This window comes from Pinus tabuliformis, chromosome 8 (assembly GCF_031772625.1).
Source record: "Pinus tabuliformis cultivar Carrire ecotype Pingquan chromosome 8, CPIR1, whole genome shotgun sequence".
Lineage (NCBI taxonomy): Eukaryota > Viridiplantae > Streptophyta > Pinopsida > Pinales > Pinaceae > Pinus > Pinus tabuliformis.
Window position 1 is genome coordinate 1378686423 of NC_142294.1, and position 15052 is coordinate 1378701474.

At 34.5% G+C, this 15052-nt stretch overlaps 1 protein-coding gene across 1 annotated transcript; it reads left to right on the plus strand.

Annotated features, from left to right (window-relative positions):
* Nucleotides 1-344: 344 nt before the first annotated feature.
* Nucleotides 345-9524, plus strand: LOC149240655 (cysteine-rich receptor-like protein kinase 42). Its single transcript, XM_089370261.1, has 8 exons — nucleotides 345-501; nucleotides 2806-3630; nucleotides 3829-3969; nucleotides 4039-4178; nucleotides 8304-8514; nucleotides 8613-8847; nucleotides 8934-9078; nucleotides 9195-9524. The coding sequence occupies exons 1-8, from the start codon at nucleotides 345-347 to the stop codon at nucleotides 9522-9524; spliced, it is 2184 nt and encodes a 727-aa protein (XP_089226387.1).
* The last annotated feature ends 5528 nt before the right edge of the window (nucleotides 9525-15052 follow it).

Here is a 15052-nt window from a genome sequence, read left to right on the forward strand (position 1 = left end):
TGGCCTCGTTTAATGAGTGAAAATTTTGTTTAGATTGAAAATTTCTCTCGTCATAATTTGACTGTTTCATGTAAAATAATATAATATTTTTAAGTTGATTATATATTAAAAATATTTTTATTAAGCTTTAGAATAATATAATGTAAGGGGAAGGAAGGGACACATCACTGGCCGAGAGAAAGGAGATGTCCCCGCCATAAGAGAGAATGGATAGACGTGTTGCTAGAGTGAGTTGAATAGCAGCTCGTGGGTGGGGCTAAGAGCATGCAGTGAATGGCTTCGTGCAGGCAGTGAATGAATAACGGTTGGTTTCTCTTTCTTTGAATGGCTCCTATGTGCTGTGAATGGCTCCTGTGAACAGCTTCTATGGGAGTTCCCCATGTTCTCAACAGATGGCCTCGAAGCAGCCCCGGCACGTACGGTATGACACACGGACGGTATGGCACACTATGATTGATGACACTTTGAATCACAACTACCCGCCTGCTGATCCTACAGAAAGTAAAAGGAAATCTATCCGGACACACCCCCATACGAACCTATATGATAGTATTGACCTATATTACTGATGGTGAGTAAGCCTTTAGATCTCCCTACCAGAGATGAAGAGTGACTGGAAGGAAGGTGGATATTCACTCCTAACCTAATCGATCTATTCATCTCATCTGAGCGTACGTAAGCGAAGCTATGCATTGAACATTGTACGAAGGCAGATCTAATTTCTATTTCATTCCTTTCATTTGATATTATGGGAAAATCATTTCTATTCCTTGCCCCTCCTATTTCTTCTCTGGCGGCTTCGCACCTTCTTTTATTTATCTATGAAATTATGGTAATTTATATAATTCCTTACCCCGGAGGGACAAGCGGCTTCGCACCTTCATTCTTTCCCCACAGCCAGCCCCACCCGCAAAACGGAGGGTGGGCTCGCGTCAAGGTTCAACTTTTACCTAAATGGGGCGCAGCGTTATCCCGGGAAGGCATTTTTGTTACATGCTTACCTATGATCGGCCTAGATCATCTAATGAAGTAGAGAAGAGCATCATAGCTAGGGGCACTAGTAGCTATGGTGTTAGGATCTATCAGGCAATACTCACTAGGCTCATTAGGTCAAAAGAGAGTTTAACAACTAGCTCATCTTTGGTCAAAGGTCCGTGGATCTGTTGTTCCATATCATTGAAAAAAAGAAAGTAATAGTTAAATTATAGTTTTTTTATTTAATAAAATGATAAATTATGTATCTTATTTAATTATTTACCAATATAAATCTAATACATTTTTCTAATTTAAAAAATTATTTCTTTCCTTAAATATAATAAGTCTCTTTTTTCATTAATATTTTTTATATTAACTTTGAATTTCATTTTTATACCTTACAATATAAAATCCCCAATATATTGTAACAATTTTTTCAACCAATAATATAATACTCCCAACCAATAATATAATATTATTCTCTCCCTACTCTAATAGTATAGTATTTTGGATGGTTGAAATGAATTTAACAGGTCAATTATATTATTGACATGATATGATATTGCTCCCTACTCTAATAGTATAGTATTTTGGATGGTTGAAACGAATTTAACATGTCAAAATCTTAAAACTCGAAAACCCCGTATTTCAGTAACTCTCGTGCCAAAATTTCGATTGTTTTCCAAAAAAAAAGAAACACAACCGTGAACTACTGTCCGATAATCGAATTTTTAATCCCATACTCACTGGTGGGATCATCAATACGTGGCCTCCTTAGATTAGTCGATGAGGATCGAATATTTAAGCCTTCATTTAAGCATGCACACTACCGAGATCATCAATATTCCAACGCGTAGTTCTAGTCAACGGAAGCAATCATTCACGCGCCATGCATGGATAACCCTTCCTATTAGTTATTTAAATATTTATATTTTAAGGTTTTGTCTTTTTTATATTTTCAATCAGTTTTAATAAAATTTTGTGAAAATTTACTTAAATAATAGATTTTATTATTAGATCGACACAGAATAAAAATATGTTAAATTTATTTCTCTATTTTAAACGACAATAGAATCTAAAATAATGGAATAAATTATTAGATCGATACAGAATAAAAATATCTTAAATTTATTTCTATATTTTAAATGACAAGAAAATCTAAGGATAATGGAATAAAAGAGATTGCATAAGATCTTCTATTTAAGTTATTATATTTTTGTAACAATTTTAAATAAAATATAATGATAATTTAATAATATATTTTAATATTATATAAATTAATTAATTTAAAAATAATTATGATTTTAGTAAAAAATATATTAAAATTTAGTCAAAGTAAAACATTTAGAAATTTTTTAAAAATATAGTTTAAATAATAAGAAATTTCAAATTAATATAGCCAAAACCATTTCATTTAATGATAAATTGCTCAAAATTATATATATAATTCCCTATGCATTAAACTTTAAGGATATATGAAATTTGCCATTACCATTGCCTAAGAATACCAAAGTGCAAATGAATGCTGTAACTGGAATTTGCCAAAGCAGCACCACTGACTAATTTAGCATATGGCAAAGAATCGCGCTGATGCCCGACAGATGGCTATGATGATAAAACGATTCATCAATACTGTCGTATTTAGCCAGCGCCTAACCAGTCATATATCAAGTATTAAATGCATTCGGAGATGCACGCTACATAGCTCGTTAACACTCAAAATGCAAAATGTCTTTTTTTATTTAGTGACGAGTTTTGCATTTTGCGTGTTAACGAGTTATGTCGCGTTCATCTCCGGGTACATTTAATACTTGATATATGACTCGTTAGGCCCTGCCGTCGTACTTATCGTAAGTTTGTGTATTCTTACACCCCTTTCAGCTGCTGATCCGTACAATAATATCATTGTGGAGTTTTGTGAGAATAGCGAATATACCAACAATAGCGCCTTCCAGAGGAGTCTAGACCTGGTTTTGGACTCACTGGTGGGGAACGTTTCTACCAGTGGATTCAATGCATCTAGTGTTGATGAGGGGCAAAACAGCCACAGTACGGTTTATGGGGTTGCGCAATGCAGGGGAGACTTAAATTCCTCCGATTGCAAACAGTGCGTGGCGACTGCGAGTACGACTATTATATCCGGCAATAATGGATGCAACGGAACTCCTGCATCTGTTCTAACTTCTGCAACTATTATGCTGGACGGCTGCTTCTTAAGTTACGACAATCATAGTTTTTCCAACAATTTTAGTGAGAGAGCCGAATACTATCTTGGGTGCAACAATGGGGAAAACAGTCAGCCAGAGTTCACAATCACTATTAGGGCCCTGCTACAAAATGTTCTGTATAAAGCTGCCAAGAGTCCCAGTCCTTTTGCTGCAGAGGACGAAGCTCCGCCTTATAACTCGACAGATCGTATCTACAGCTTGGCGCAGTGTTCGAGAGCTCTGTCCAGAGAAGACTGCGAGGCGTGCTTACAGTTTGCGTTGTCCAAAATATATTACAACTGCACAGCTGGAGCTCTTGGGTCACAATTCGCATCTGCGAACTGCTATTTGCGCTCCGAGGTTTATCCATTTTTCAACACTTGGATTCTCTCGCAGTCGCAGTCGCAGTCTACGTCGCCGGCTCCCCAAGAAAGCCCTCCAGAATCCAGTATATTCTTTTACATAGCTTATAATTATCAGGAATATAGTGGCAGTTCTGTGAAGACATCATTTTAGCGGAGATAAAACACAGTTAACTATATATGCTTTTTAATTATCAAGAATATAGTGGCGGTTATATAAAGACTGTATTTTAGTGAGATAAAACAATGACAATTGTCTGAGAATTCATGTTCAAATTTTGCAGAGGCAGGAAGATCTAACGTGCTTCAGATAACCGTCGGCGTAGTAGCAGCTATTGCTGGATTGATTGCAGCCACATCTCTCGTCGGAAACACCGGGAATATCTTTCTCGAACTGGAGGTCTTGAAGTTGCTAAATATTCAGCGTGTTGTATGAACTGCTTTCCCATTTCTTTACCGCAAGTTAATTAAACGCCCTGCAATTATTTTTGCAGGCGACGCAGGAGAAATTAGCTTGTCTGGGAGTACAGCGAATCCGGAGCTTATTTTCAAATACGATACTTTGAAAAAGGCAACATCTAATTTTAACGCGCAGAAAAAGCTCGGGGAAGGTGGTTTTGGCTCCGTATATAAGGTTAGCATTTAGTGTTAAATCCAATTTAACTTTATAGAAAAGCTTTGGAAGATAATCACATCTAAAGTCATGTGTAGAGGCCTTTTGAATCAGCCAGTGGAAATAGCAACACCCTTTTTTTAAGCAACTAATTTTGACCATAGGAAGGGGCTATAATTGACTGTACTATACTTAACTCTTTTTAAAGCAACTAATTTTGACCTTCCTTTCCAGCAACTAATGTTGACCACAGGGAGGGGCTATAATTGACTCTACTATACTTAACCCTTTTTCAAGTAACTAATTTTGACCACAAGGAAGGGGCTATAATTGACTAAGGGAAGGGGAAGTTTATTAATTAGCTAGTTAGATAATTAATTAGTTAATTTGTTATATTTAATAATTTTAATTAAATTTCATATGTAATTCATTATGTTTGTTAATAGTTATTAAAAATTAAATTCGATTTAAGTCTTGGCAAAATATGACGAGAAGACAAACCATCATATATGTATTGAGGAGACCAAGGTTATTGCTAAGATTGCTCATTTTCACCCCCTGAATTTAGGGAGGCACCCAGCAATTTGTTGGATCCCTGCCCTCTCCTCTCCACCCCTTTCCCCACCTCTCTCTTTTTTCCCTCTTAGTTCTGGGTGTTCCTTTTCTTTTTGTCGGCTGGTGTATTGTTTGAATTCCCCTTTGTTCCCCTCTCTTTTGATTTATTATCTCTTTTTGCTGAGGTTTGGTTTTTTTTAAATATTTCTTTTTAATTCCAATTATTTTATTAAAATTAACCAATTTATTTAAAAACTGGTATATTTAAATTATATAAACCTATTAAAAATATTAATTGTTTAATCTATAATAGTTTTAATAAGTCGTCCATTTAAATGAAATCAAAATATAATGAATAAAAAATAATCTACTAAACATTTATATTTTTTCTGAACTTACTCCATAATCTTTCATTTATGTGAATTAAAGGATGTTAATGCATATCCGTTTAAATAAATATACATGGGAAACAAGTTAACCATTATATTAAACTAATTAATTATTTAATCAATAATCTTGAATTTTCCCTGAATTTATCCAATAATATTTAGTTTTATCATAATATTTTTTTAGTTTTTAACATATATATTGAGTTACATATAGAATTAAATCATTAAATCTAACAAATTAACTTTTTTTTTTTTCTGAATAAGACTAATTCTATTAAGAAAAGAAATATGGTACAATCAGAGCTTTCAGAGAAGCGAAGCTAAAGAGCAAGGGAGCCGGAAATGATATGATATCAACCTCGGTCCCAAAGAGCAACCACGGCATAAGCAAAAGATGACAGAGAGGACAGAAGGAACGAGCTGGTCTAGGGAGTCTACCCAGCATGGGCAGAATCTTCCAATCTACCTTTTTTACCTTTCTTTTTACTGACTTTGACCCAACCATTTTGATCTGGCTGGACCAAAACTACTTGCAGATTGTTCTGTGCTAAAGGAGGAGACTCCTTGTCTGAATCAGAAGGCGAAGACTCATGTGAACGTTTCTGCAATAACAGAGGCGCAGAATGATCCTCGGCGCGGGCTGAGGGCGCGTCCTTCGGTTGCTCCAAATTCTCCTCTTCCACTTCAATGTCCTCCTCATCAGAGCTAGAGGACTCTATGTCATCCATAGGGGGTATATCACAAGGTTTCCAACTCTTGGATTTGGATTTGCGAGTGATATTCTTCTTTTTGTCGAAGAACGATGCACATGAGTTCTGGAGATGCCCCGTCTGATGGCAATGGCGACACCTGAAGGCTGTGTTCTCATAGTCCAAAGTTTGCGTCCAATGGAAGTCCCCGACTTTGAGGATGATCTGATCTGGCAACCCTTTACTAATGTCTATTTCTGCACAAATTCTGCCAAAGGTATATATTCCTTTCTCCGCCCTTGAGGTATCTGTAGCCAGGTGGCGCCCTAGGGTGTCCCCGATTCCTTGAAAGACAGCAAAATGCCATAGATGCGCAGGGAGATTTGGAAGCCTGACCCAGATAGGAAGCTTGGTGATGACTGCAGTGGAGGGGTCAAAGTCTGGAAACCAGGGGGAGAGGAAGAGTCCAGCTGATCCCCAGAACCAGGGGCCTCCCATTAAGGCTTTCTGGTAATCTTCGTTGAAGGCGAAGGCTACAATAAAGAAGCCTTTCGAGCAGAGGAAGACTTTGCAGTTGTTGGTCCAATTGGAATGGATCCACTGGTATAGATCAGCCGTGCGGGGCCATAGGCCATTAAATCTGCAAATGAGGGCTGTTTCTGCAAATGTCTGGTATTGATCATCCAGAGATGGATGAGAGATTTCAATGGCAGGGGTTTCCTCCATTTTGTCCACCAGGAAAGGTTTGGGAGCCTCGGCAGATTGGGCAGACTTCTTGGCAGGTTGTGCATGTACTGCATCTTTGTAGGAAAAATCTTTGGAGGTAGAGGATTGCCCAACTGCACCTCCCCTTAGTCGAAGTGATAGGATCACTGTGGCATTTCTTTCAATATTATAAAAAGAAAGAGGCAGATTGTTATCAAGCTGCTTACCTGCAAAGAGGAGCCGCAGAAGGGAGGAAGGGATCCCCAACCTCTGTTCGAGTATCTTTAAGAGATGGCGCACTGTGAAAGACGGTTGGACCCCAAGGAGCAGGGTTTTGCCTGTCAGAAGAGTTATTTGAATCTGAAAATTCGCTTGCTGGAGATGAATAGGATCTCGGCTGCCTGAATGAGGAGTCGAGGTTGAAACAGTGAGATTGGGGGACTGCAGAGCCAGCTCCAGATCCTGGCAATACTGCTGCTGCATGTGGAAGAGTGCGGAAGTTGCCAGGGGTATTTCGTCAAACACTTGCCGCGCATAGGGAGGGGATTTCTCCTCTGCAAGCAAATCCTGCCTTTCAAATCCCGGACAGAACGCACGCTTTTTGCACAGCGATGAGGAGGTAAAGCGTTCAAGTCTCGCCCACACCCTCTTCCTGTCGTCGTTCCACTTCAACCTGGCCTGCCGATGCACCCCATCGTCCACCCAGATCTTCAAGTGGAGGTGCGGCAGATTCCTATAGCGCCCATGATTAAAGATCATGCTCCCCGGTTGCAACCCTTCGCTTCTCAGAGCCCTCGCGCCCACCCTCCACAGGCAGTACAGCTCCTCGTCTTCCAAAGCCCCCATTGTCTCCACATGCCGGACCGGCGTCACTATGAAGCCCGCCCTCGCTTTGGCGTCCATGGAGCACTGAACATACGGCTGGTCTTCGCTGAATTCGGCCAGCACACATTCCCCCGCGAGAACCGAACCCTCGACGCCAGGGAACTGAAGGGCATCGCCATGGCAGGAAATGCAGGAGCCCGGCTCTATTTTCTCGGGACCCTCCCTGTCTTCGCCGTAGAAAACGTGTATAACGAAGCCGGCCCTGGGTTTCGAGCCCTTGACCTTGAGGTGATAGTCGCGGATCCCTCTTGCCTGCTCGATGTGGTTGATGACTTCCCTGAAGAAGCCGATGACCGTCTCCTTCGGCGTGGTTTCCATGAAGTCACAGAAGGTGCGCCCTAATCTAACAAATTAACTTATTAATTAATTAACTAACCAATTATTAAACTTCCACAGCCCTTGATAAGAAGATAATGCATATCGATTGATGGGAAACAAGTTATCAATTAAATTAAACTAACTAATTATTTAATCAATAAACTTTAATTTTACCTTATTTTCCTACATATAATTTACTTAGTTTGAAATTGAAAAAAAAGTTACATAATTTCATTAAAATTATTAAATCTAACAAATTAACTAACTAATTAATAAACTTCTCTTTCCCTTTCCCTTGATCTACTCAAATTCAATTATAGTCTAGTCAATTATAGTTGTTTCCTGTGGTCAAAATTAGTTGCTTCTTCCTAGCCATTTGAAAAAAAGGCCTCTCTATTTAATTTGTTACTATGATCTAGTTTTTCTTGTCAATGAACCACACTTACTGGTTCGAAAAACCTGGATAAATAATTTTGAATGTGATTATTCCCTGAACCTTTTCTACAGAATTCTCCATTCACCGATTTAACTTTTAAGATTCTATTGTTAATGAAAAACACCATACATATATATATGACGTGCCATAATGTTTTTTTGATTGGCAGGGGGATCTACCAGATGGCAGCCAGGTTGCAGTGAAACGGTTGAAAATAGGTTCAAGTCAAGGAGATGTGGAATTTCTGAATGAAATAAATTTGATAAGTCGTATTCAGCACAGAAACCTAGTGAAACTGCTTGGTTGCTCAGTTATAAATTCAGAAATGCTACTTGTTTACGAGTATCACCAGAACGGTAGCCTCGACAATATTATATTCGGTACCTTCTCCCTCTTTAATGGCTGCAGAGATTCTGATTTGTTGGAGTATTGAGATTGTGTTTGTACCTTGCTAATGTTTTTAGTGTATGTTTGGTAGATGCGAAAAAACGCCATTTACTCAATTGGAGACAGAGGTATGAAATCATACTTGGAACTGCGCGTGGGCTGGCTTATCTTCACGAAGAATCTGACATTCGAATAATTCATAGAGATATTAAACCAAGCAACATTTTAGTCGATCATAAACACAAACCCAAAATAACAGACTTTGGCTTAGCCAAGCTTTTTAATGACGATAAAACCCATGTCAGCACTAAAGTTGCAGGAACTTTGTAAGTATTCTATCTTCAGTATCGTTCATATAACTTTGAGAGGATTATTAAGATATGGAGATTTCATTGTACAAACTATTGTGCAGCGGTTACCTGTCGCCTGAGTACGCGTACCGCGGACAGCTAACAGAGAAAGCAGATGTATTCAGCTTCGGAGTGCTTCTACTTGAAATTATCAGCGGGAGAAAGAATCAGGGTTTGCCTCAAGACACGGAATTTCTCATCGGACGAGTAGGGCTAATGTGGATCTCATCTTTGAAGTAGATGATATTTTCAGACATGTCCATACAAGTATGAATCCTTTCTAACTAAAACTCTATGTTTTGTTGACAATGGTGAATTAGCAGGCATGGAGACTGTATAACGCAGAGAGAGCTTTAGAAATTATGGATTCTACGTTCGAGGGTAGCTATTCGTGCGAGGAAGGGATTAGAGTGATTAAGATTGGTCTTCTGTGCACTCAAGCAGCTCCGTCGTTGCGGCCTTCAATGTCTCGGGTGGTGTCGATGCTGACGAGCGAGAGAGAATATGTTCCTTCCCCCGCAACGCCTGCTTTCATTGATCTGGATCGTGTTGAGGCACCTAGTTCTGACACAACATCAAGCAGTACAGTAACTTCTTCCTCGATGTCCTCCGATATCGATCGTACAGCTTTCGATCTTCATCAGGGACTGTAGCGCCAACGTGAAAATCCGCCTACGCAATTTCGCATTGTATTATCTTGTATTATCATTGTACTTCTCCGTACTTATCATACTACTAGGGTAATTTAAAGATCAGTGATAAATTTGGAAATTGTTTAGTTGGAGGACTAATATGGAGTGTTTCTTAAAATTAAAATTTATCCCGCTCTTTTGTAATTGATTCATCCTAATATCCATGAGATGAAATACTGTTTACTCATTTAATTTTTAAGGATAAATTTGTTTTGTATTTTACCTTCCTTTCAATACATTTTTAAAGAAGAAACGGCCTTAATTATTTATGTTTTTGAATTGTTTCTGTATTTTGGGTGCAATTATAAGTATGATGAAATACTTTGAAATATGGTCTAGTTATTCAAATTTTATAAATACATTTATTTGTATTTTGCATTCATGTCGGTCTTTTTAAAGAGCAAATGCCCTTACTTATTTAACTTTTTATTCTTTTTAATGGTTTCTTTTCCCATATTATTTAATTCTAAGGTAAAGCAGTTTTTGAAATAAAAACATTGGTTTTTGTAATGATATTTTAAAATCTAAATCCATTTTAAGCAATTTTATGAGACAATAATAATTTTATGAATTGAAATTGGTTAAAAAAAATATTTCAAATATAATATTTTTATATATTTATATTATTAAAAATTAAACTAAATTTATATATCCATATATGTTTATACTTTTATATATATAAATAAAATAAATACAAAAATAACAAATTCATTTTACCGAAAAAAAAAAATCCAATCAAATACATACAAAAATCGTCGTCAAATAAATTTTAATTAAAACTTAATTTACAAAAATAATCAGTCGAAAGAAGAGATCTTAATTAGTCCTTTGCATATTTGAGTATGGAATGGGAAATTAAACATAAAATATCCTTTATATAGGTCTTATTTCTTTTCTCCGCTCTCTTTTCTCCAAATCGTTAGAAGCTGAACTTTTGTGGTTTTTTGTCTCTATTATCGTGGCTGGTTCTGCTGGTTGTCCTTTTTGGTTTTCTTCCTCCATCTTTTAATGCTACATATTTTGACTATCAATCTTCTCTCAGGCAGTCCTTGCAACAAATCCATCGGATCTATTATGTCTGTCTCTCTTTTCAGATGATCATGCATCGATCTTTAAACAGATTCATCATATCTATTTTGTATATATTGTCTCAATATAATATAAAGCTTTTTCTTCTCAAAAAATTAATTAGTCCTTGCAATTGAGTATGAGATGGGCAGTCGAGAGTTAAAATTGAGTATGACATGGTAAGTCAAGAGTTAAAATAAATGGTTCTTTATTTATTTAGATGATTGAATTTAAGATTGCTTTGCCGTTGAATAAACCAATCGATGGATTTGTGTAATGTGTTCTCCCTTGAAACAAGCGATTTCCCCTGAGATAGTAGAAGAGATGCTAATTAGATACCGGCGATATAAGATATAGTGTAAAATAAGAGACTCTCATTCCAGTAAAGAGTATGCGTTTGGTTATTTCGCTATCTCACTCTACTAAGCGCTTAGCTATTTTTCTATCCCCACTGGTCCACTTTCTGCCATACTCTACCGCTTAAAAGCTTTAGTGCACCATGGTTTCTGAAGAGTGTAATTTTAGTGCACCATGGTTTCTTTTTCATCTCACGCAGTTTTATGAAAAAAAAGAAAGAAGAGTGTAATTTGAATTCATAATAAACATTAGGATATTTAATTTTTATATATTTTATTTTATTAAATTTAAAAAATTATATAAATTAATTAAACTTAATTGTATTTTAAATTATTATTATTATTATTATTATCCTTAATTATAAAAAAATTACATATAATTTAAATATATAAATGTTTAAGTAAAATATAAAAGAATATTAAGGAATTTAGACTTCTGTGATCCATAACATTGTTTAGATAATCTTCGGCAAAATTACATAATCAATCTTTTGTCGACGCGTTTCGAACCAACCAGTGTGGTTCATCGTCAGGACAAGTTTCATCGTGGTTCATTGTCCTGACGATGAACCACACTAGTTGGTTCGAAACGGTTCGACAAAAGATTGATTATGTGATTTTGCCGAAGATTATCTAAATAAAAGAATATTTTTAGTTTTAATATTTATATATATAAAAGTGTAAAATATAAAAGTATATTTTTAATCATAAAAAATTACTCTATTTTAATAGGGAGATTTTTAATTTGTAAATAAACTTTGTTATAATAATATGGGTGAAACCATGGTTTATTAATATCATATGTTAAAAAAAATCATAACTTATTTCATAAGGCACTTGTTCATCTAACATTTTATTTAATTAATCAATTTAATTAAAATGAAGAAAATGATCTAACTATTTTGACAACAAATCTGAATTTTTAATTAATGTAGACTAGTATGAATATTTTAAAATATTTTACCGAAATAAATTACTACAATCTACCTAATAATTATTAATAATTCAATAAATTTCTAAAAACTTTATTCCAAAATACAAAAAATTTATCAAAATAATTAATAACTTTTATTTTATAAAAAAAATAATTATTAATTTTCATTTTACCAAAGTTAAATCAGATGGATAAACTTTGAGCCATACTGTTAGATACAATAATTTATAATCAACATAAGTTCAACGCCAAATGAACTCCCTCGAATACGAACTTGTCAACTCTCATCATTAGACTTACGGTATTGCCATTCTAAGACTCTAATATTTGCATATTATATTTATTCGAAGAATCTCTGAGTTATATTTGTTCTCGTTTTGAAAGGGTTATATTAATAAGCTTTTATTTAAAAATATTTTAAAATTTTAATTTAATTATTAATAGTATTAAAGGTAAAGAAAATATAAGAATTTAATTTTAATAAATAAGATATTTTTAATATCATTCACAAATTAAAAGTTGATTTTTTTTTTCAGCATTTGGTATTATAATAAAACCAAGTAGAAGTGAATTTGGATGGCTAATAATCTTGTTAGATGTTTTTTAATTTGTATATATGTTTAATTTATATATATTTTTATTAATAATAATAAAGTTATAATGTAGTTAATTTTTATGATTTTTTATTTTTAGCAACTTGAGATGTATCATAAAGTTTGTCCTTTGATATTTGGTTTCATTTGTCGATCATTTAATTTATATAGTTGTACTATATTTAATTTAGTTTGAATGAAATAATAATTTGATTGACTTGGTATTTTATGATTAAGGCTGATTCACATTGCTACCTCTAGGTATTTAAGTATTCCCCTTTAATTTATATAGTTGTACTATATTTAATTTAGTTTGAATGAAATAATAATTTGATTCACTTGGTATTTAATGACTAAGGTTGATTCACATTGCTACCTCTAGGTATTTAAGTATTCCCCTTATGTAAGCATGGATTAATATGGAGGAAATAAAGCTTCAATATTATAATTTACTTAATGTTTAATTCTGATTAGAAACTTGTTATTTTCATAAATGAATGAAAATTATTAAATTTGGTGATCACCAAATGTCATAACTTTATTTTATGTTTTTTAATAGAAATGGTTGATGTTTATGTATTATTGGAATGTTTTTTGTTTTTATTTATATTTACATGTATGTTTATTATGCAATTGGCTTCCAAAGTTTTAATTTAATTATCAATAATTATTAGGTGGATGTTAAAAATTTAACCTCCATAGAATATTCTAAAATATCGTTAGTAGTATCCACAAATCAAAGGTTGAGATTTATCTCTAAAATGGTTATGCCCTTATTCTTATTTCAATTAAACTGATTAATTAAAAAAATATTATATGACGAAGTGTCACATGAAATGAGTTATGGTTTTTGAGGTATGTGGTATTCATAAGCCATGGTATTGTAACAAAGTCTATTTACAAATTAAGAATCTTCATAATAAAATAAGATTAATCTCTCTCTAATAATCATGTTCCATATTTTTTCAAATATCCTTATATAGATAACTTATATATTAAATTGTTTTATAATTAATAATAATAATAATATAAAATAAAATTATAACTGGCTAAATTTAAATGTTACTTTATTTGGTGCTCTAATTTTAAATGTTAATGTATATATTTTATCAATTTCATAATTTCATATATATATATATATATGATTAAATAATTGAACAAAACTTTATTTAAGAAGGGTGTCATTTCAACCCATGGGTTATGTTCGAGAAGGGTGCCACTTATTCAATTGTGGCAATTGAGAGAACGGACAACGAGGAATTGTGCCATTCAAAAGGGGAAGATGGAAGCCTAGGAAAGGTTGAACGCTCCCAAGAGGGGGGAGATAGTCCTATGCTCAAAGCCACTATGTGCTCTCGATTTTCCACACTTTAAGTTATACGAGTAACTATAGAAGGCGTTAATGAAAGGTAAATTATAAGTTTCATTGATAGGTAAGAGGAGTTGTACATGGTGTGGAACATTTGTTCAGTTTGTTTTCATTAAAGATATCAAAATTGAAATCATTATCGTTACCAACTTCAAAGTGTATTATTCATGGTCCTGTGACATCTAAATAGAAAAGTGTTTAATCAACTCGTTGAGGTTCATATCGAGGCAGTATGAAATAGAAATGAAAGGAAGTGTCTCATGAATGGGTTGAGGTTCATATCCAGATAGTATGAAATAAATATGAAAGGTTTTTTTTGCAATTGTCGAGCTAGTTAGAGAGTAAACCCAAAAAAAAATAATGCACCACGGCACTAGCAAAAGAAGTCAGAAATTTGCAGCTTCAACGTTTCCATTCATGCCTTATTACCTTGAGTAGAATTTATTTGTTGTTTTTAGTAGATATGTTTTTTTTTTTTAACTGAACAAATCATGCCTAGAGCAGCTTTCATACGTATATAGTCTTTCCTAGAATTAGATAAACTCTCATGCGTACATAGTCCTGCTCAAGAATGGACCACAAAATCTATGGGGACCAAACCTCTCCTTAAGGAATGTTGTGATAGGACATTTGAAGCAAAGTGCAAACAAAGCAAATAGGTTTGGGGGTAGTGGAAATGCTAATGAAATTATAATCTTTGTGGCACAGTGTTATGTCAGTTTTTGTAGCCAGTGTTTATGAAAGGTGGCTAAAAACACCAAATTAGTAATTCCTCCAAACAATTTGGAATATCAATGTAGATAAATGAAAGACCATGCTTTCAGTGGCAAGTTTGTTGGAGGTTGGCCTATAGAAAAAGAGTTAAGAGCAATGGATTCAATATAAATGGCAACCTCAAGGAGAGATAGATTTGAGATTATGAATGAAGGGGTTTTTGACAGTGATTTTCGCCAACATCGAGGATAAGGATAAGGTTTATGAGGGTGACCCCTATTTATTTAGTAATGCAGAGCACTGGGAATAATGCTTTAATCTACACAAGGAAGAGCTTTTGGTTGCAGCAGTTTAGGTGAGACTTTACTTTCTCCTAGTGGATTTTTGGATTCCATAAATTTTGGAAGGTATTGGGAATGCATTGGACAAATTTGTCAAAGTATCAGAGGTCACTA